Below are 22,452 nucleotides of genomic sequence, written 5' to 3'. Positions count from 1 at the left end.
TTTTTTTGCGGTACGCGGGCCTCTCACTGCTGTGGCCTCTCCCGTTGTGGAGCGCAGGCTCTGGACACGCAGGCTCAGTGGCCATGGCTCACGGGCCCAGCCGCTCCGCGGCATGTGGGATCTTCCTGGACCGGGGCACGAACCCGCATCCCCTGCATCGGCAGGTGGACTCCCAACCACTGTGCCACCAGGGAAGCCTGCATTGCCTTTTATGACTGAGTGATAGTCTGTTGCATGGACTCACCCCATTTGGTTGGTGTGTTTACCCGCTGCTGGTCGTGTGGGTCTCTCCTCTCTCCCCACACAGATTGTAATCACACTTGGCATTGAGCTGACTGGTCCTGACCTGCTGGCACTTCCATTGCAAATAGTCAGCCTGGAAGACAGTTGCCCAGTCATCACTGGGCGAGAAAGTCCTCCTCAAGCCTATTTATATAAAATGAGACTTTCAGTCAAAGAGGACATACAACTTTGTAGAACTGTTTATACCTTTCTATCCTTAATAAAAGCAATGCGTAGGCACCATAGGTAGTTTAGAAAATGCTCCTCTCAACCCCACTCCTACACTCACCTTCCCATAGTCTCAGAAAATCATCCATCCACAACCACCAGTGGCATTTTCTGTATTTCCTTCTAGTCCTTACTTTACATTGAGAGGTTTTATAATTTTTATTTCGTTAGTAAGCCATGTAAAAATAAATTTAAGAAAAGTAATTCTGGGGGGGCGGTGGTGGTGGTGGGATGAATTGGGAGATTGGGATTGACATATATACGCTAATATGTATAAAATAGATAAGTAATAAGAACCTCCTGTATAAAAATAATTAAATTAAATTTTAAAGAAAGAAAAGTAATTTTACGTGGCATTAAACAACACTAACACAAGGCAAAAATATTATAGTAACCTGCACCACCTCACTCCTCCCTGAATCCCAAAATAGGAAATATCTTCTCACCTCATCAAGCTATTTCTTCTGGTATCTATCTCTGTACTTCTACTAACAGCCTGATGGGGCTCTTCCTTGGTTTTTCAATTTATGGCATTTTCTATTGATTTCCTACTTTGGGAGAAAACAGTTTAGTTCTTTCATCTCTGCCTCCCATTCCCACCCCCAATACACCCAATTTCTTTCTCCCATCTTCCCAAAGTGGCAATTTAACACTTTGGTTAAATTAATAGTTGCTCTGTATTACTAAAACTGAGTAACTGTTCATTGCTGAGTCATGTGGTCTAATATGAATACATCTCTTTTCTGGCACAGCTTTTGCCTTTTTGTTTGATAAGTTTTCTATGATCCAATCAAAAAGGAGCCTTCAAACATACCAATGTAAAACTTCCTACGAAAGAGCTAATCACAATCATTATTTTATGAATTTTATTACTCTTTTTCTTCTTGGAGCCATTCCCGCTGAAGCCCCTTTTCCTTCTCTCCAATCTGAACTGATTTGTCTCTAGATCTGTTGTTCAGTTACTGATCTGAGATATCTCATCATCATTACCCTGGGATTCCCTTTGTCCATCTCCTGTATTGGACCCCAGGGCTGACTCTCTCTTTATATTGGTGGAGTATATCCTCCAAAGCTTTCTTAGAAAGGGATTATGGGGGAAAATATTTCTGAGATCTTGAATAACTGAAAATGTTTTACTTCTAAATTCACTCATAGTGAGTGGCTAGAGAATTTTAAATTGTAAATAATTTTTTCCCAGAATTTTGAAGGTATTATTCCATTGTTTTCTAGCTTTTAGTATTGCCGCTGAAAAGTTGGATTCTAGTCTAATCCCTGTTTCCTTGTTATTTTTTCCTCTGTGTAATTTTTTAATAATCGCTTTATTGAGATATAATTTATATATAAAAAAATTCACCCTTTAAAGTGTACACTTATTTTTAGTATATTCAGAGCTGTGAAACCATTACCACTGCCTAATTTTATAACATTTTTGTTATCCCCCCAAAAAGACCCATACCCATTAGTGGTCATTTGCCATTCATCCCTTTCCCCACCAGCCTCTGGCAATCACTAATCTACTTTCTGTCTGCATAGTTTTGCCTCTTCTGGAGATTATATTTAAATGGAGCCATATAATATGTGATCCTTTGTGACTGGCTTCTTTCACTTAGCATGATGTTTTCAGGGTTCATCCATGTTCTAGTATATATCAGTACTTCATTCCTTTATGATTGAATAATATTCCATTGTATGAATATATCATATTTGTTTATATATTCACAAATGTGGGTTGTTTCAACTTTTTGGCTATCATGAATATGCTGATATGTACATTCGTGTACAAGTATTTGTGTGGAAATATGTTTCATTCTCTTGAGTATATACCTAGAAGCAGAATTACTGGGTCACGTGGTAACTACGTTTAAAAATTTGAGGAACTGTAAAAACTGTTTTCCAAAGCAGCTGCACCATTTTACATTTTCACCAGCAGTGTGCGAGAGTTGCAATTTCTTCATATCCTTGTCATCACTTATGGTCTTTTTTATTTTAGCCATCCTAGTTGTGAAGTAGTTTCTCATGGTGGTTTTGACTTGCATATCCCTAATAACTAATGATATTGAGCACCTTTTCATGTGCTTATTGGCCGTCTGCATAGCTTCTTTGGAGAAATGTCTGTTCAGATTCTTTGCCCATTTTATTTTAGGTTATTTGTCTTTTTATTTTTGAAGTATAAGAGTTTTTATATATTCTGTATCAGAAAAAGCTAATTAATTTGCCATGGTTACCAGGAAAATAGGGACTGTTTTCTAAAATGCAGCCAAATTTATGAGCCAAAATGAAAAAGAGGAAAAAATTTTATTATGCATCTTGTTTCCAGAACTGGTATATTTAAAAATATATCAATATTCAAACACCAAAAAAAAGAGTTTTTATATATTCTGGATACAAGTCCCTTATCAGACATATAATTTGAAAAAATTTTCCTCCATTCCATGGATTGTCTTTTTACTTTCTATATGGTATCCTTTGAAGCACAGAAGTTTTCAATTTTGATGAAGTTCCTTTTATTTTTTCTTTTGTCACTTGTGCCTTTGGTGTCATATATAAGAAACCATTGCCTAATCCAAGTTCTCAAAGATTTACTCCTATGTTTTCTTCTGAGATTTTTATAGTTTCAATTCTTACATTTAGGTCTTTGGTCATTTTGAGTTAATTTTTGTATATGGTGTGAGTAGGGGTCCAACTTTTGCATGCGGATGTCCAGTTGTCCCAGCACCAGTTGTTGGAAAGCGTATTCTTTCTCCATTGAATTGTCTTGGTTACTCTTGTCAAAAATCAATTGACTCTAAATGTAAGGGTTTATTTCTGGGCTTTCAGATCTCTTTCATTGATCTATATGTCTTTCTATATGCCAATACCATACCATTTTGATTACTGTAACTTTGTAGTAAGTTTTGAAATTAGGAAATGTGAGTCTAACTTTATTCTTTTGTTTTCATCTGTAGAATCTTATATTCTCATCTCTTTATCACAGTTTTTCTGAAGTTTCACTGTAAGGCATCACGATAAGGGCCTTTTGCATTCATTGTTTGGGACACTAAATAGGCCATTGCAGTGTGGAAATACAAGTTCCGTAGGTCTGGGAAATTTTCTTGAATTTTAATTTTGATAATTTCCTCCTCTCTGTTTTCTCTGTTCTTTCTGGGTTTTCTATCTGTCAGATGTTGGATGCCCAGGAGTTAGTGTCTAATTTTCCTATCTTTTCTGTCTTATTGCGTATCACTTATTTTTGTTCTGCTTTATGGGATATTTCCTTAATTTCAGTTTTCAACTCTGTTAGTATTTTTTATTTTGCCTATAATATTTTAAATGTCCAAAAGCTCCATCTTGTTCTCTGAATGTTTCTTTTTTTTTTAATCACACCCAACTCTTGTGTCGTGACTGTGCTATCTCCACGAGAATAGTATTGTTTCTTTCAATGAGGTATACTTTACATTTGGTAAGCTGCATCCATTTAAAGTGTATAATTCACAAAGTTTTGACAGTTGTATATACACCTGTGAAACCAAAAACACAAGATGCAGAACACTTCCATCTCCCCTTAAGACTTCGTATGCCATTTGCAATCCATCCTTCCCTCCATCCTTGGCCCTAAACAATCACATTTTTTGTCACCATAGATTTGTTTTCATTTTCTAGAATTTTATTTAAGTGGAATCATATAGTATGTATTTTGTGTGTGTGGCTTTTTCACTCAGCATAATAATTTTGAGATTCATCCACATTGTTTCTTGTATCAATAGTTTGTTTCCTTTCATTGCTGAGTATTTTTCCATTGTGTGGCTATTCTACAATTTGTATATCTAGTCAATTGTTGATAAACATTGGGCCATTTCCAGCTTTTGGCCAATGTAAGCAAAGTTGCTTTAAATATTTGAGTATAAGTGTTTGTGTAGACATAGGTTTTTATTTCTCTTGGAATGGTCATATTGGAGGTGTATGTTTAACTTTTTAAGAAACTGCCAAACAGTTTTCCAGAGCGGGTGTACCAATTTATATTCCCACCAGTTATATATGAGGGTTCTGTTGCACACACCCTCACAGCGCTTGTGCTGTCAGTCTTATTAATCTTAGCCATTCTAATGGATATTTAGTACATCTCACTGAGGTTTCAATTTGCATTTCCCTGAAGATTAATGATATTGAGCATCTTTTCATGTGCTTATTGGCTATTCATACATCTTCCTTTGTGAAGTGTTGTCTATTGAAATCTTTTGCCCATTTTTTACAATTATCTTTCCATCTTCTTACTATTAAATTGTGAGAATCTATATATATTCTAGATACAAGTCCTTATTCACAAATACGTTGCAAATATTTTTTCTAATCGGTGACTTTGTCTTTTCATTTTTTTTGGGGGGGGTGGGTGCTTTCTAAAGAGCACCTGTTTTTAATTTTGAGGAAGTTCAACTTATTTATTATTCTGTGGTTTGTGATTTTTTTGTGTTCTAGCTAAGAAATCTCTGCCTAGCCCAAAGTTGCAAAGATTTTCCCTTAGCTCTAACAGATCTGCATACTCTTCTGTGTTTGGAGTTATTCTGAAAAATCTTCACTATTTTGTCCTTCCTTTGTCCCTTATTTCCTGGTTTCATTGCCAGCCAGGATCCCAGATTCTTTTATGAATTAACATTCCTTTAGATCTTCTCTCTCATTATTTCTGCACTATAAAGGTTCTCTTCAGCAAAACCATTAGACTGTTGGTTCTAGTGAAAATTCTTACCTTCTGAACTATTCTCACTATTTCTCCTGCCTCGAATGTTCTATTTCTTCATTTACAGTTTGGAGGAACATAAAGGCTTAGCATCTAAGCTCATTCATTCATTTACTCATTGCTTTTCAAGAAAAATCTCTTGAGGGCCCACCAGGGCCCCGGGCCCCAGGGATGGAGCCTACACAACGTGCCAAGCCTCACCCCTGCAGTGCTTACAGTCTGGTGCAGAGGGAGGAAATCGACCATGTCATGAGGGGTGTGACAAGTGTGGCAGTTTTCAGGAGGCTGATTTGACAAGGCTTTCCCCTCTGAATTCTCTTTTTTTAAACATCTTTATTGGAGTATAATTACTTTACAATGGTGTGTTAGTTTCTGCTTTATAACAAAGTGAATCAGCTATACGTATACTTATATCCCCATATCTCCTCCCTCTTAACGTCTCCCTCCCACCCTCCCTATCCCACCCCTCTAGGTGGTCACAAAACACCGAGCTGATCTCCCTCCCCTCTGAATTCCGAGCTAATCTAGAAGTTAGCACTTGAGGCTGATGGGGGCCAAAGGATCAGGTTTGGTAAAGCTGGACCAGAGAATGTGACTTCACTCAAGGCCACACCAGGCTTCCTATTCCTCCCCCATCCCATGAAACTTCCCACTGGGAAACAGGCAAAGCAGCTGCATAAATATACACCCCCCATCCTCGGGATGGGAGGGGTGATTACCGCAGGGACAAGACAGGCACCCAGAGGAGAGGACACACCCCACAGGCAGGCAGATCCCAAGTGAGCGCCAAGGTCAAAGTGACGCTACACGCATCCTAGTCACCTGTCTCCCCACCTCTGCAGACAGATAAGTGAGTTAAGGGGCTAGGGAGGAGGTAAATAGAAGGGCAGAAGCCTTTCCTCACAAGACTTCTATAGGAATCCTATTTTATGGACTCAAGCAGCAACTGGCCAAATCACTTCAAAAGGAAAGATTGTAAAAATGCTATAGAAAGAAGTTCTATTTGATCTTGTCTGTGGGTACATGGGATGTGGAGAGACCTCTCAAAGTCAGAGTGCTACTCAAAACATGGTCCATGGACCAGCTGCCAATTGTCACCAGTCAGCGGCAAGATGGGGGGCCGGTGCCAGAATAAAAATCAGCTGATGGTGAAGCACACGCACAGCGTGTGGCTGACATCTTTGCTTTGTAGCAGCGCTTCCTTGATAAGGGAAGCGGAGTGCTGATTTCTCTTCTGGCACACGTTTCCACCCAGCCGTGAACTGACACTCTGAGTAGCACTCGCTGGCCTCGTGCTTCAGGATGTCTCCTCCAGCACCCCCCCGGAGATGTGGTGAGGGTACCGGACAGACGGGTATGCCAAGGCACAGTGAGCCTGACCTCGATCTGTGCCTGGCCAGGTGATCGCCATGATCAAAGGCCTGCAGGTGCTCATGGGCAGGATGGAGAGCGTCTTCAACCAGGCCATCAGGAACACCATCTACGCAGCCCTGCAGGACTTTGCCCAGGTGACCCTGCGTGAACCCCTCAGGCAGGCAGTGCGGAAGAAGAAGAATGTCCTCATCAGGTGGGTCTGCAGATGGCCTTTTTCAAGGGGCACATCCAAAATCGGGGGTGCTGGGTACAGGCCACAGAGGACGTTCCCAGATCAGTCAGCTTCCAAGGAAGTGTCTGAACACAAACGGACCTTCCAGTGAGTTCCAGCAAGTCCTATGAGGCCCTTTCAGGAGACTGGACATTTGGGATGAATTAAGCCTCCATCTCTGGGTTTGGAGCCCATATCCACCACTGTCTAGCTGTGTGAACTTAGTCATGTTACTTACCTTCTCTACACCTCAGTTTCCCTCATTTGTAAACTGTGGATGATGATGGTACCTACTCCCTAGGCTGTTGGGACGATGAAATGAGATAATCCGTGTATAGACCTAAGCACACAGCAGCATGGAGTAAGTGTGCAACACATATAAGCTATTATTCAAGTTTTAAATATACAGAGATTTAAATGGACTAATGAAACTGTCCTAAAAGCAAAAAGAAAACTAGCCATCCTTCACTCAGGTTCTCTCCCACTGCGTGGCCTCGGAGCTGAGTTCTCAGACAGCCAGTGGGCCTCAGAATCACCGGGGCACTTGTACAATGCAGACGTCTGGGCTGCACCTCAGATCTGTTAAACCAGCATCCCTGGGGATGGGGCCCTGGAGTGAGCATGTTTCACAAGCATGCCAGGAGTTCTAAGGCACGTGGTCCTGGAGCACCATGGCCTCTAGAAACAGGCTTGCAGTGCCTCTTTCCAGCTGGTCTGAATCCAGGTTCTTCCTTCCCCAGTGTCCTACAGGCAATTCGGAAAACCATCTGTGACTGGGAGGGAGGCCGAGAGCCCCCCAATGACCCGTGCTTGAGAGGGGAGAAGGACCCCAAAGGTGGATTTGACATCAAGGTGCCCCGGCGTGCCGTGGGACCCTCCAGCACACAGGTAAGCAGTTCCAGGCACAGCCCAGCTCTGCTGACTCAGAGGCCAGCCAGGCTATGGTAGGTCATCCTGGCTGGACCATGGGGCAGTGGGGCTGGGGGTCCTCAGGCAGGAGGGGCAGGGTCAAGCGGCTGCTCTAGTCTTATTCTGCCATCTTGTTTCGATATAAGAGGGAGGACCACTGACTTAAGATTCAGGAGACCTGGATTCTAGTCCTAGATACCTGTGTGACCTCGGGCACGTTACACAGATCTCTTTGTGCCTCAGTTGTCTAATCTGGCAAATGGGGGTAATACCAGGACTGGCTGTCCTAGCCCTGTGAAGTACAGGTTCCAAAGTATAGGAGAAGTTTAAAGTGAAATCTGTATGCATCTATCCTGTCCCTGTTTAATGAACGCTGACCCCCGCTTACCCTGTAGTGATGTCCTAGCTTGGGAATTCCTAAGTTCTGCCTCTGACTTGCTGCGGGATCTTGGGCAAGTGCCTTGACCTCTCTGAGCTCTGGTTATCTTCTCCGTTAAATGAAAACTTTGGATGAGATCACGTTACTGACAAAACACCGCTTTTGTTATTCCCCGTACCCCCCGCCACCAAAATCACAAGTATCCAAAGCCCTCAACCACTTAGAGAAAGTCTAATAATCAGAGATATTCAGAGTTGCCAACCGGAGCTTTTTCAACAACGAGAGGTTGTCTGTGGCTTATCCAAAGTAGTCGGTAGAATTACAGAAAAAAAAGTAAAGAACCTAGGCATCTCAGTTAAATCCTTGCCCCCTACTTAAGGATAAATAGTTTCTGGTAGGCTTTTTGAGCTATTGAGAAAAAGCATATGGACCCATTATAGCTTTTAAAGGTCTTACAGGCCCCCAAAGCCCCAGGCTGGGAACTCCTGCTTCACATGACCTTTAAACCTCTCTCATCTCTGAAATCCTGATTCCTTGAATCATCTGAGATGAGCCATCTGAGGCCCACCCCTGACGCTTCTCACTGTATGTGTGTCTGTGTCTGGGCACGGGGTGGGGGCAAGGAGGCAGCACCCGGGAGAGCTGGGTTCTCAGCACTGGCATCGTAGCTTCCCTTGGCCTGCAGCTCACAGACCCCTTTGCGCTTTTCTTGCCTGCTCGAGAGACATGGAACTTCTCAAGGAAGCTTCTACAGACGGTTCTGTGTCATGCCAAGGGCCAGAGACCTTTCCATTCCAGAATGGCTTGGAGAGGCTGAGCAGGGCTTCTGGGTGTTGCTTCCAGGCGAGGCAAAAAAGAAACTGGAAAGGAGGAGGTCGCAAAAGGGGGCCAACAGGCAGAGAATGAGAGAGGGGTGGGGGGCAGGGAGGGAGAACGGAGCATTTATAAAGATAATATGAGAAGGAGTGTCACCAACAGTTAGGCACCCCCGACACCCCCAAGTCATGTTAGGGTGGCACAGACACACTTGATAGACTCCTAGACAGTCAGCTTGGAAGAGCCCTTAGAGACAAACTAGTCGCAAACTAGTTCCTCCCCCTATTTTGCAGATGGGGAAACTGAGGTCCAGAGAGGGGAAGTGACTTGTCCAAGTCACAAGGTGAGTTTAGATGGAGGTGGGACGAGAACCAGGTCTCCTGACTCCCACCCTGGGGCTCTGTTAGGGCCTTGGGAGCACGGTAGACATGGCATCTGGCAGAGCTGGGAGGTGACTGTTCTGGTGAATTAAATGCTTTGTTTAATAAAAGTAGGTGGGGAAAACGTTTCCCCTCTTAGGGATGAAATGGTTTTTCAAATAGTTAGAATTTGGTACAAATCAGTCGACACCCGCACAGACTGGATTGAAGACTCCTCTCTTGGAGGCCTCCAAAGGCCATCATTAGAGCAGTGCCTCTCGAGTCTTAGGGATGGTCAGCCGTGCCCACCGACAGGGTTGCAGAGGGTGGGCTGCCTGATAAACCAGCAGCCCCGTAGTTCCTTCACCACAAAGGAAAGTGCTGTGCCAGGGATGGTGTGCCACTCCTTTCTGTGGCCGTGCTGCCCAGCCCAGGCCAGGCGTGTGGTGGGTGTGGTCCTAGAGAAGATCAGAGGCGGCCAGCATGGACGTGGTGGCAGAGGGAGGTTGGAGCATCTCAGAGGTGGTCGGCAGATGGCCTCTAGCAGTCGTGGCGGCTTTCCCACCGTATACAATACCTCTTGCTTTTCTCTCTCTCTCTCTCTCTTCTCTCTCTCCCTCTTCCCTGTCTCTCCTGCCCTCCCATTCCCTCCTCCTCTCTCCTATCTATGTCTTAGGCCTGCCAGTGGTCCCCGCGGGCTTTGTTTCACCCCACTGGTGGCACACAGGGCCGAAGAGGCTGCCGATCCCTGGTATAACACCGCCTGGCTGGGTTGGTTGGGTACCCTTCTCCAGGAGGCAGCAGGAATGGACTAGCCTGGCTGTTCACGGCCCCTTCCAGCCCTAAGATTCAAAGACACATGATGTGGAAAGATGTAGATTAGCACTTGCGCCCTTTGCACTTAAGGCTCTCTGTAAGCAGGAGTTAATTGTCTAGTAGGCCTCCTGTGTAAGTACCGATCTTCACCTGCTATCCACCCAGCATTTCGGCAAGCTGTACCATGCAGCTGATACCTGCAGAGGCGCTGTCCCTCGGTGTTGAGGGTCGGAAACCTGAGGTGGTGGGGGGCTTGCTCTGATCCTACCCCATTTCACAGTTCCTTGGAATGTCAGAGCTGAAAGGGACTGGTTGGAGAAAGCATCTGGTGCAACCTCCTCACGTTAGCAGATAAGAAAACTGAGGCCCAGAGTGGGACTTTGTTGCCCAAGGTCACACAGCAAGTCAGGGGCGTACCTAGCCTTGAACCCCATTCTTTTGACTCTGAGTCCAGTGCTCTACCCCTGGTGCCACCGTGGCTGTCCAGTAAAGCAGGGAGCGACTCCAGGGTGACGTGGAATGAGGTTCTCCTCTGATGCCCACGGCCTGGGCCAAGCAGAGCAGGCAGGACCCTGGGCCTTGAAAGACCTGGTATTACCAGGTCCTCCCACCCGGGAGGCCGCCGGCCCCAGGCAGAACATCCTGCCAGGCTGGCCAGTCTCCCTCTTGAAGGTTACACATTCCAAATTTACTTCTCCACCCCTAAACTGGTGCTTCCTTAAGACAGTACTTTTTAAGGGCAGATATCTTCAGAAAAAAAGAATAGAAACACAGCACAAAGCAACCTTTTCCCCTGGATGGAGGGCCAGCCCCTGACCTTCCCATCTTCCTTTCTTTTTCAAGCTGTACATGGTGCGGACCATGCTTGAATCGCTCATCGCAGACAAAAGTGGCTCCAAGAAGACCCTGCGGAGCAGCCTCGATGGACCCATCGTCCTCGCCATAGAGGACTTCCACAAGCAGTCCTTCTTCTTCACCCACCTGCTCAACATCAGTGGTGAGCCACCCTGTTGGGGGCAGGGGGAGGGCTCCTAGGGACTAGAGCGTCTAAGGCTGTCGGGCCAGAAGTTGCAAAGAGACGTGATCATCTACCCAAAGAGGCACATTTTGCCACCAAAGAAAAAAGGCACACTTTCCAGTAGACTCTGGGAAAGGCCAGGCTCAGTCCAGCTATTCTGACTCAGCTAAATCTGGTAGATATTTGTAGGTAATTTGTTATGAAGTTCCCAGTAAAGCGGGATCACAAACAGGTGACACCCTCAGAAACACGCAGGGACCAGGTCAGCCTTTTGTTTTTAAGCAGCAGCGCTGAGCTGATTAGTGCCCGTTGCTCCTAGCAAAGGAGGCTCCCGGACTGCACCTGGATCCCAAGTCCCCCGCTCCACCTCTCCTGTTGGTGGGATGCATGTGCAGGTGGGACACGGGTGGGGAGTGGAGGGAGAGCAGCATCCCAGGGTCCTGGGAGGGGCGATGTGTCTGTTGGTATTGAAAAGAGTGATCTTAAACAGCCCAAACTTCTCCACAGGGAGCAGCCTAGGAAGGGTCTTCAAGACCTCTGTAAGGGATCCATACTTATCACAAGCAAGGGTCATGGCTGCAGTCCAGTTAAAAGCAGGCACCCGTGGATCTGTCTTGACACTTATAGCAAGCACACTTTGACACTTAGCTAGCATGTTTTCAGGATGGCTTTGTAAGGACACGATGGAAATTGTAGGGGCATCTAAAGCTCTAAAACATCACTGCCCCCCCGCCACACACACACACACACACACACACACACTGCTGGGTGAACAAACATTGTCTTCTTTTTTTTTTTGGCCACACTGCACAGCTTGCGGGATCTTAGTTCTCTGACCAGGGATTGAACCCACACCCTTGGCAATGAAAGCATGGGATCCTAACCACTGGACCACCAGGGAATTCCCCAAACACTGTCTTCTAAATAGACGTTAGGCTGGCCTTCAGGTACAGGAGAGCAGGGTCTACTGATCGAGTCATTTTCGTCAGTACCTGCTCTGAACCTAGCACAATGAAAGAAGAATAAAAGTTTAAAAAAACCCAGTAAGAACTAAGATCTTCGGGTGCTTCTGATGTGTAACCCAAGGCTCTCTCCCTTATGCTTCCAGAAGCCCTGCAGCAGTGTTGCGACCTCTCCCAGCTCTGGTTCCGAGAATTCTTCCTGGAGTTAACCATGGGCCGGCGAATCCAGTTCCCTATTGAGATGTCCATGCCCTGGATTCTAACAGACCATATCCTGGAAACCAAAGAACCTTCTATGATGGAGTAAGAGGCAGGGTTGGGCCAGCAAGGAGGTTCCCGAGGTGCAGGTAGAGGGCAGTTTGCCAGCCAGCGAGCCCTGTTCTTTCCAGAACTTTCCAGATGAGGCAGTGTGCCCCACCCAGGATCAAATCACCACCAGATGTGACTCAGCCTTGCAGAAAAGTTCAGAAATCTACCAGCCCAGCTGTCCTTCCTAGGTTCATAACAGCCACGCTGGGAAAATTATCATCTCTGGGGATAGGGAAGCTAATGGCCTTAACGGCCACCAGATTTCTTTCAGTCCCAGACTAATTTTTTTCAGCCTTTGCTTTCTGTGGGCAGACAGTAAAGTAAGTCATTCCTAAGTGGAGGCTGGAAACATCCTAGACCCTGAAAGGGTCTCTTTTTCCTAACTCTGAATTTGTTCACCCAGCTGTTCATATTTCCTAAGCAAGTTTAAATCTGCCTGCCTTAAGAGAGATCATTAGTGAGCTACTGGCTGTTGTTTTTCCCTCTTCAGATACGTCCTCTACCCTTTGGATCTGTACAACGACAGCGCCTACTATGCTCTGACTAAGTTTAAAAAGCAGTTCCTGTACGATGAGATCGAAGCTGAGGCAAGTGATTGCTTCTCCTTTTGTTCTTATAATAGTGTTCCAAGAGTCTGGACTTTTCAGGTCTCTAGCTGGGCACAAAGTGGGGTGTCTTAGTCCATTTGGGCTGCTGTAATGAAATACCACAAACTGCAGGGCCTATAAACAACAGGAATGTATTTCTCACAGTTCTGGAGGCTAGAAGTCTGAGATCAGGGTGCCAACCTGGTCAGGGGAGGGCCCTCTTCTGGGTCCCAGACTTCTTGCCATGTCCTTATGTGGTAGACAGGGCCAGGGAGCTCTCTGGGTCTCTTTTATAAGAGCACTGATCCCGTTCATAAAGGCTCCATCCTCGTGACCTCATCACCTCCCAAAGCCCCCACCTCCTAATTCCATCACCTTTGGGGGTTAGGATTTCAACACATGAATTTTGGGGGGACACAAACTTTCAGACCATAGCATGGGAGATCAGTGACTTGCTTTGGACACTGACCTTTATAAACGTCATTATCATCAGAAGGGACCTAGAACAGGATGTTAGTCTTTCTTTTTCAGATGTTCAGGGATGGCAAACTTGAGAACTGTATGGGTAAAATGAATTTCTAATGGGTCTTTTACAGTTGGATTAATTGGCTAATAATAATAACAGTAATGCTACCTGTCAATTATTATATGTTTACCATTTGCCAGGTATAGTACTAAGCACTTTATGGACATTTTAAATAGTCTTTACAGTAATTTAAGAAGTGTATGCTACTGTCTATTTTACAGATAATAAATCTTAGAGTGTTCAAGTATCATTACCTCCACATCACACAGCTTATAGAGTCTCATTCTAGTACTGGTAGCATGGAAATAGCCATCCTCTCACCTATGAAGCTGTTGAATGGTCCCTCAAGGGCTTTATTTCTGAAATCGTCAGGAAAGGCTGGGATATGCTGCAGTTACAGACAATCACACATTCTTAGTAGCTTGGGACCAAAGGTTCATTTCTCCATTGCATGTTGGCGGGAGGCTCTGTTCTATGTAGTCTTTAATCTGGGACCCATCTGGGATATTCACTAGTTGCCATGGCAGGGGGATGCGTCAGGGTGAATCATACTCTGATACTTAAAGCTTCCACCTGGAAGTGACATGTCATTGGTCAAAGCAAGTCTCATGGCAGTGCCTCCTTTCAAAGAGGAGCGAGGAAGTGCAGTCCTACCACGGGCCAGCAAGGACCAGAAACAGGGGATCAGCAGTGCTAAGGACTATGAAATATCTCAATTGTGTCATCTGGAAATTGGAATGAGAGTCTCTGCTCCACCTAAGTACATGGGATTATATAAACGTAGAATGAGGCCAATTTTCACACAAATATAAGGCATTCTTATTTATAAAGGAAAGATGTAAGTGTCTTAGGACAAGCATTACCACCAAATTAGTTTGAAAGTTTATGTATTTCAAAGGAAATCTAGTACAGATGCTGCTTTCTTTCTAAATCTTCCAGTTGCTATGGGAGTTGAAAACCTTGATGGACCCCAATGCAAATCTATCCTGTTTGTCTCCTGAGCAGTACACAAACTTGGAAAGGAAGATTCCAGTAGACAAGTTAATTGGTTGCATCACAGCTTGGACAGGTCCATTTTCCAATAAGATTTTAGATAGTCATGTTCTCCCACAGGTTGAAAACAAAAATTCTAGAGTGTCATATGTCCAAGTGACATTTTAAAAATAACTGTAGGGGCTTCCCTGGTGGCGCAGTGGTTGAGAGTCCGCCTGCCGATGCAGGGAACACAGGTTCACGTTGCCCCAAAAAAAAAAAAAAAAAAAAAAAAGTAAAGCACACAGATAAGCCCTGGATAACACTGGAGGCCATGGAGCAGAAGTATAGATTGAGACCCCAAGCTCATGGCCTGCCCCCCTTTCTCTTCCCATCTTCAGACTCTGTTCTGAATCAGGAAGGGCCTATGTGTGGATACCCAAGCTTTGTCTCCCTCCTGTGCCCCTTGGCCAACCCCAGGCCCTAGGGGTACACACACCTGCCGTACAGTGCTCTCTCAGGGAGGAGCCCAGGGAAAAGAGCACACAGGGCCTGGAAGGGACTTGGGCTATTTGGGCAAGAATATTCAAAGCTGGGTATAGAAGAGGGGCATGAGTTGGGCACCCCACCCTGGATCCTGCGGGTCCTTTGCCTGAAGGAGGCCCCCTTAGGGATCCTTGAAGCTCAGACTCCAGGGCAGAGGCCTTGGTTACGTGCCTGTGAGGGCAACACTGCACACAGCACTGTGTTTTCATGTTCAGAATAACATTTAGCGTGTAAAATAAAAGATACGAAAGCTCTTTGAATAAAGAGTTAACCTTATGGAACTGGGAGTTTGGTGCAAAAAGGATTGAAGATTAATCACCTAAATACAGTCTATTTCCTTTGAAGTTATACCATTACCCTGCTACTATCAGGGCCCATCTCTTTAACGCCCCACCTTTGGCCGTTCCCTGCTCTTGCCATCATTGGAGGATTTGCTTTCGATCCTCTGTGTCTGCTGTGAACTTCCTTCTCACCTCAGCATCACATTCTGCCACTGACATGATGAAACACTGAAAAGGCAAGACGGTCTCTTATTCATTAAAAACCAAAGCTTTTTAAGCAAACTGGTTTTAAAAAGGTTTTTAAATTTTTAATGACCATCAACTTCTTCATTTGCAAAGCAAGGTAAAGTAAAATAAAAGGAAAAGACAAGAAATTCTATTGGGAGAGATGAGGGGACTGATATGTATAATTACAGAATGTGAAGCCCTATCTGGCGTTCCCCCTGGGCAGGCACCTTGTAACAGCCAGGAGGGGACCAGTGGGGACAGTGGTTCCTCAACAGCTTTTTGAATTTTGCTTTCTTTGTGCCTGGTTGAGGACCTTGAGAGCAAGAGACCAGACTTCTCAAACTTAGTTGGCCACAGAATCTTCTTTTTTTTTTTCCTGCAAAGCATCTTGCTTCACCTCACACTTCAGGCAGTCCTGCACCACTGCCCCTTTCAGTTGCTGAAATTTCTCTAAGAAAGCCGGACAGACACCATTGACATTTCCTGCTTCTTCTTCACCAGGTGAACCTGTGTTTTGATCAGTTTGTCTACAAGCTGGCGGACCAGATCTTTGCTTACTACAAAGCAATGGCTGGCAGGTATGAGAGCCCCAGGGCTATGTGCAGCAAAGCTTCCTAAGATTGCCACCTGGAAGGCAAGGTTCTCTGTTGCAAAACCTCCCTTCTCCTTTAGGACCTAAGGAAATCTGAGTGATTCCGTGGGCCTGGATTCGGTGCTAGAATGTAGGAGAAAGGAAAATAGGCAGATGTGGTGCTAGATCTCATGGAGCTTACAGTCTAGTGAGGAAAACAGACATTAATAAAAACTACTGAATGCACAGTGTCAAGGGAGGTTCCTACGAAGGACAAGCTAATGGGAATATATGACAGTTAAACCTGAACTAGTCTTTGGGATGGGTAACTGGAAGGGCTGTCCCGAGAAAGTAACCTTTGAGTTCACATCTGAAGTTGATAGGACTTGATTAAGTAAAACTGGGTGAAGAGTAGGGCTAGAAATTGCAGGCAAAACAAACTACTTGTGCAGAGTCCCTGTGGCAGAAGCATAAGATGAAGAGCATGCCTACTTCTACTTTGTAGGGCTGTTGAGAGGATTAATGTGAATTAGTACACGTAAATGTCTCATTCACGGACCACAGAGTGGGCAGCCTGCATGGTAAAGCTGGGCAGGTAGGCAGGGCCCAGGTCTTGCGGCCTTGTAGGCATTTGTCCTAGGAGTGGAACACCATGGGATAGTTTCCACAGCATGACAGTGACCCAGTTTGATTTTTATTTTTAGAAGTTTGATCTTTTAAAAACATTAAACTGTAGAGAACGGATTGGAGGTGAGCAAGAATGGGAGTATGAAGGCCAGACAGAAGGCCAAGGAAGAGGAGAGATCTGGGCATATGCCAAGTTTTACAGGCTCATTGGTATTGTCAGTATGGGTTGATTTAGACCTCCGAGAATTCCTGGGTTTGAGGAACCCATAATAGTACTGGTCAAAAAAACCCTGCCTACATAGATAGACAAATAGATAGATAGATAGAGATAGAGATATTTCCCTTTTTATTGGAAATCCCAGTGTACCAACCAGTAGTTTCAAGGATTGTTACTTTTTTTCCCTACAATAAAAATTTGCTTTGTTTTGCTTTCAACAACTTGAGTTGTTCTGATGGAGTTCAGACAGGAGGTGGTATACAGATGCACAAGTGTCTGTTAACACAGAATGTGCATTAAATGAAGTGAGTGGCTCTTAAGGATGTAAACTATAGAAAGCATATGCATAGGGTTTCAGGGAAAGCACAGAGAACACAGCCTTTCACAAAGGAGTCACTTCACAAGTGTCTGGATTGAATTGCATGGGGTTCTAACAATGAGTGGGCTTCCAGCTTCTCTAAGATAATTTTCAAATATGCTGGTCCATTGTCTGTGTAAACAAACTCAGACTTGTCAAACCCTGGGTCCTCTATATATTTAATTTACAAAATATCCTTATCTGAAATAGGAATCTTAATCTGTATCCCTCCTTATAAGATCAGTGGTTTGTCAAAGATACGGGAAGTTGGGGGAGATTGTGAGAAGTTGGGAGAGTCAGAGAGCACAGGAGGGACACAGTGATCTAGATCATTGCTGTGCATCAGAAATACAATGCAATCACAAATGTTGGGTCACAGATGTAATTGTAAATGTTTTAGTAGCCATATTTTAAAAATTAATTTAATACTATATTTTATATAATCCATTATATCTAAAATATTATAATTTCAACATGTAACCAATAAAAAGTTATTAAGGAAATAGTTTTCAGTGTTTTTTTTCCTAAGTCTTCAACATCTAGTGTGTATTTTATACTAATAGCACATCTCAGCTTGGACCCGCCACGTTTCAGGTGCTTAGTAGACTCACCTGGTGGGTGGCTAATGTATTGGACAGTGTAGATTTAGATGATGTCACTTTCCTGCTTAAAAACTTTCCGTGGCTTCAGTTACATCTAGAAAACATCTAACCTCCTTACTGTGGCTTATATCGTCCCACATGGTCTGGCCCCCAGACTAACTTTATAAATTCATTTTTGCACCATACTCTCCAGCACACCTGCCCCTTATCTACACTGACCATTTTTCCTTTTTCTCAACGTACCAAGCTAATCATGCCTGAAAGATTCTTCTCCCAGATCTTTCCATTTTTAGCATTTAGGTCTCTGTCCAACAGAACCTCTTTAGAGAGGTTTTCCCTGACCTCCTAACATCAAATGATCCTGTTTTATTATTTTCAGAGCACTTACTACTCTTCAATCCATGGCTCAGTGTAAAAGATCATAATAGAACATCTAATTCATAGGATTGTTGTGAGATTAAAAATGACTCTCTGCATGTACGTGTATGCCTGGTGAATAGTAAATGCCATGCAGATATTTACTGTTATCTGAAATTATTTTATTCCTCTGCCTATTTATTTATTATCAGTCTCTCTTTACTAGAACGTAAGCTCCATAAGGACAAGAACTTTGTATCCTCGGTACCTAGAATGTTTCCTGGGATATATTAAGCAGGGACTCAATTGCTTTTATGGTGAATGAATAAAAGCAAGAAAGCGTCTCAACTTCTGTGTTGCCTGTCTTTAACGCAGAAATTCTGTTTCACGTGTTGAGCTTTTTGGGCTGAAAAAAATTAGAAGAACTTTGCTCTAGATCAGAAAAAAAAATATTTAAAATATATAAGATAGCACTTCATGAGTAGATCCTGTGGTTTAAAATACACATGGCTGGGTGATTGATCACCATTCACCGTCATGTTTACTGGCCTTATTTCACTTTTATCCCTTCCAGTGTCCTGTTGGATAAACGTTTTAGGGCTGAATGTAAGAATTATGGAGTCATCATTCCATACCCACCATCCAACCGCTACGAAACGCTGTTGAAGCAGAGACACGTCCAGGTATGGTGACAGAGGTGGAATGGGCAGGAGAGAGGAACTGTGACGTTAGCCTAGAGATTGGAAATCAGGACTGCTTACCATCTTCCCTGGGTATTGCCCCGCGTGGGCTGCTGACCATGGATGTAACACCCCCTCAGAATCTTACAGTCAAGAGGCATTGGGCTTCCTTTGGTTCAAGTTCTAGGCTTCTCAGCCCAGCTGCCATTCACCTCTGATGAGTAGCGGCCACCTTTGTCCTCCCATCATAAGCTGCAGCCCACCTCCTTCAGTCGAGACTAATGTTCAGAAATGGGTAAATCTACCCCTGAACAGGGCCCATTATGGTTTCTTTTTATGGAGTTAGTCTCTGTTAACATTTGACCCCAGATGTAGAGGAAATTCTGCCAGGAACTAGAAACGTATCCCTGCTTAAAGATGTTCACGTGAGCCTGGCAGACAAAAATAAGAGATGCTCCAGCAGACCTTGCATCCTACTCCTAAGTCCTGCTGTCAGCCACCCAGTGTTGAAATGGCCTTCATGCTGTGACCTCTGTGTGCACACGTGTTTGTGGAGAAGACCTGGGTGAAGGGAAGCAGGGCTGAGACTGAGAAGATGCCCTGGATAAAGAGGAGAGGATTTACCCTGGAAGCCCTGGATATTCCCATTACTCTGAGAAATCTAAGAAATGGAGAATCATAAGAGGAAAAAAACATTTTCACCTCTGCCAACAGTAGGGGGTCAAAGAGAGTTTTTCCTTCAGCCTCTCAGAAGATTACAGCTGTCAGTTACCAGTGCAGCTAGAATTAGTCACAGGACATTAATCCTGAGCACTCTGTGTGTGCTATAATGAGCCTTAGTCAGTTGGTGGAAAATCTCTCCCCAAAGGGAAGCAGAAAAAACTAAAATAGTTGAGAATAATCCTTGGGCACCTAGCAAAGTGCAGTGCACACAACAGGTACTCAATAAATGTTCATTGCTGTCTATGTAGCATCTGCAGTAATGCCCACGTGTACCCCAGTGGAAATTATCCTAAGCTATGTTTTCTAGCCTGTAGTCAGCCTTTCTCCTCATGCTTTTTAAATTCATCCCCATAAAGGTACACGGTAGGCCCTTGCTGGGGGGACTGCTACTCCCTGGTGACTCTGAACTGGGGCACAGGACGGATACAGGAAGAACTTCAAAGGTAGATTCAGGATGTCAGCAATGCATGGGGTACCAGAGTGTGTCCTGAGCCTCCTCCTACAGTCTGAATGCATCGTATTTTTCCTCAACTTTTTTTTTTAATAGATCTTTATTGGAGTATAATTGCTTCACAATACTGTGTTAGTTCCTGTTGCACAACAAAGCGAATCAGCCATATGCATACACATGTCCCCATATCCCCTCCCTCTCACCCTCCCTATCCCACCCCTCTAGGTCATCACAAAGCACCGAGCTGATCTCTGTGTGCTATGCTGCTGCTTCCCACTAGCCAACTGTATTACATTCAGTAGTGTGTATATGTCCATGCTACTCTCACTTCACCCCAGCTTCACCCTCCCACCCCATGTCCTCAAGTCAATTTTCTGTGTCTACCTCTTTATTCCTGCCCTGCAAGTAAGTTCATCAGTACCTTTTTTTTTTTTTTTTTTTCCATATAAATGTGTTAGCATACAGTATTTGTTTTTCTCTTTCTGACTTACTTCACTCTGTATGACAGACTCTAGGTCCATCCACCTCACTACAAATAACTCAATTTCGTTTCTTTTTATGGCTGAGTAATATTACATTGTATATATGTGCCACATCTTCTTTATCCATTCATCTGTCGATAGACATTTAGGTTGGTTCCATGTCCTGGCTATTGTAAATAGTGCTGCCATGAACATCGTGGTACATGTCTCTATTTAAATTATGGTTTTCCCGGGTATATGCCCAGTAGTGGGATTGCTGGGTCATATGGCAGTTCTATTTTTAGTTTTTTAAGGAACCACCATACTGTTTTCCATAGTGGTTGTATCAGTATACATTCCCACCAACTGTGCAGGAGGGTTCCCTTTTCACCACACTCTTGCCAGCATTTATTGGTTCTGGATTTTTTAATAACGGCCATTCTGACCTGCGTGAAGTGATACCTCATTGTAGTTTTGACTTGCATTTCTCTAATGATTAGTGATGTTGAGCATCCTTTCATGTATTTGTTGGCAATCTGTATATCTTCTTTGGAGAAATGTCTATTTAGGTCTTCTGCCCATTTTTGGATTGGGTTGTTTGTTTTTTTGATATTGAGCTGCATGAGCTGCCTGTATATTTTAGAGATTATTCCTTTCTCGGTTGCTTCGTTTGCAAATATTTTCTCCCATTCTGAGGGTTGTCTTTTTGTCTTGTTTATGGTTTCCTTTGCTGTGCAAAAGCTTTTTAAGTTTCATTAGGTCCCATTTGTTTATTTTTATTTCCATTTCTCTAGGAGGTGGGTCAAAAAGGATCTTGCTGTGATGTATGTCATCTAGTGTTCTGCCTATGTTTTCCTCGGAGAGTTTTATAGTGTCTGGCCTTACACCAGGGCCTTTAACCCATTTTGAGTTTATTTTTGTGTATGGTGTTAGGGTGTGTTCTAATTTCATTCTTTTACATGTAGCTGTCCAGTTTTCCCAGCACCACTTATTGAAGAGGCTGTCTTTTCTCCATCGTATATTCTCACCTTCTGTATCAAAGATAACGTGACCATATGTGTGTGGGTTTATCTCTGGGCTTTCTATCCTGTTCCATTGATCTATACTTCTGTTTTTGTGCCAGTCCCATACTGTCTTGATTACTGTAGCTTTGTAGTATAGTCTGAAGTCAGGGAGCCTGATTCCTCCAGCTCTGTTTTTCTTTCTCAAGATTGCTTTGGCTATTCAGGGTCTTTTGTGTTTCCATACAAATTGTGAAATTTTTTGTTCTAGTTCTGTGAAAAATGCCAGTGGTAATTTGATAGGGATTGCATTGAATCTGTAGATTGCTTTGGGTATACAGTGATTTTCACGATGTTGATTCTTCCAATTGAAGAACATGGTATATCTCTCCATCTGTTTGTAACATCTTTAATTTCTTTAATCAGTGTCTTATAGTTTTCTGCATACAGGTTTTTTGTCCCCTTAGGTAGGTTTATTCCTAGGTATTTTGTTCTTTTAGTTGCAATGGTAAATGGGAGTGTTTTCTTGTTTCTCTTTCTGATTTTTCATCATCAGTGTATAGGAATGCAAGAGATTTCTGAGCATTAATTTTGTATCCTGCAACTTTACTAAATTCATTGATTAGCTCTAGTAGTTTTCTGGTAGCATCTTTGGGATTCTCTAAGTATGGTATCATGTCATCTGCAAACAGTGACAGTTTTACTTCTTTTCTGATTTCGATTCCTTTTATTTCTTTTCTTCTCTGATTGCTAAAACTTCCAAAACTGTGTTGAATAGTAGTGTTGAAAGTGAGCAACCTTGTCTTATTCCTGATCTTAGTGGAAATGGTTTCAGTTTTTCACCATTGAGAACGATGTTGGCTGTGGGTTTGTCATATATGGCCTTTATT

General features: G+C 43.7%; 1 protein-coding gene across 3 annotated transcripts in view; it reads left to right on the top strand.

Moving 5' to 3' along the window:
- The window catches only part of CYFIP2 (cytoplasmic FMR1 interacting protein 2), a 130,573-nt gene that overhangs the window by 44,431 nt on the left and 63,690 nt on the right, over positions 1-22,452 (top strand). For 2 of the 3 annotated variants that reach the window (XM_024760134.1, XM_024760135.1), the window contains 7 exons: positions 6,622-6,788; positions 7,547-7,694; positions 10,929-11,082; positions 12,212-12,368; positions 12,865-12,961; positions 16,016-16,092; positions 18,821-18,929. In XM_024760134.1, coding sequence (XP_024615902.1) covers positions 6,622-6,788; positions 7,547-7,694; positions 10,929-11,082; positions 12,212-12,368; positions 12,865-12,961; positions 16,016-16,092; positions 18,821-18,929 — 909 coding nt within the window. Of the gene's footprint in view, positions 1-6,621; positions 6,789-7,546; positions 7,695-9,203; positions 9,254-10,928; positions 11,083-12,211; positions 12,369-12,864; positions 12,962-16,015; positions 16,093-18,820; positions 18,930-22,452 lie in introns of those variants that run through there. The other variant, XM_024760136.1, reaches the window with a different exon arrangement.

Source organism: Neophocaena asiaeorientalis, unplaced genomic scaffold, assembly GCF_003031525.2.
Source record: "Neophocaena asiaeorientalis asiaeorientalis breed wild unplaced genomic scaffold, Neophocaena_asiaeorientalis_V1.1 scaffold336, whole genome shotgun sequence".
NCBI classification, from domain to species: domain Eukaryota; kingdom Metazoa; phylum Chordata; class Mammalia; order Artiodactyla; family Phocoenidae; genus Neophocaena; species Neophocaena asiaeorientalis.
Note: the sequence above shows the minus strand (reverse complement) of the source record. Positions and strands in the feature narration are given on the sequence as shown.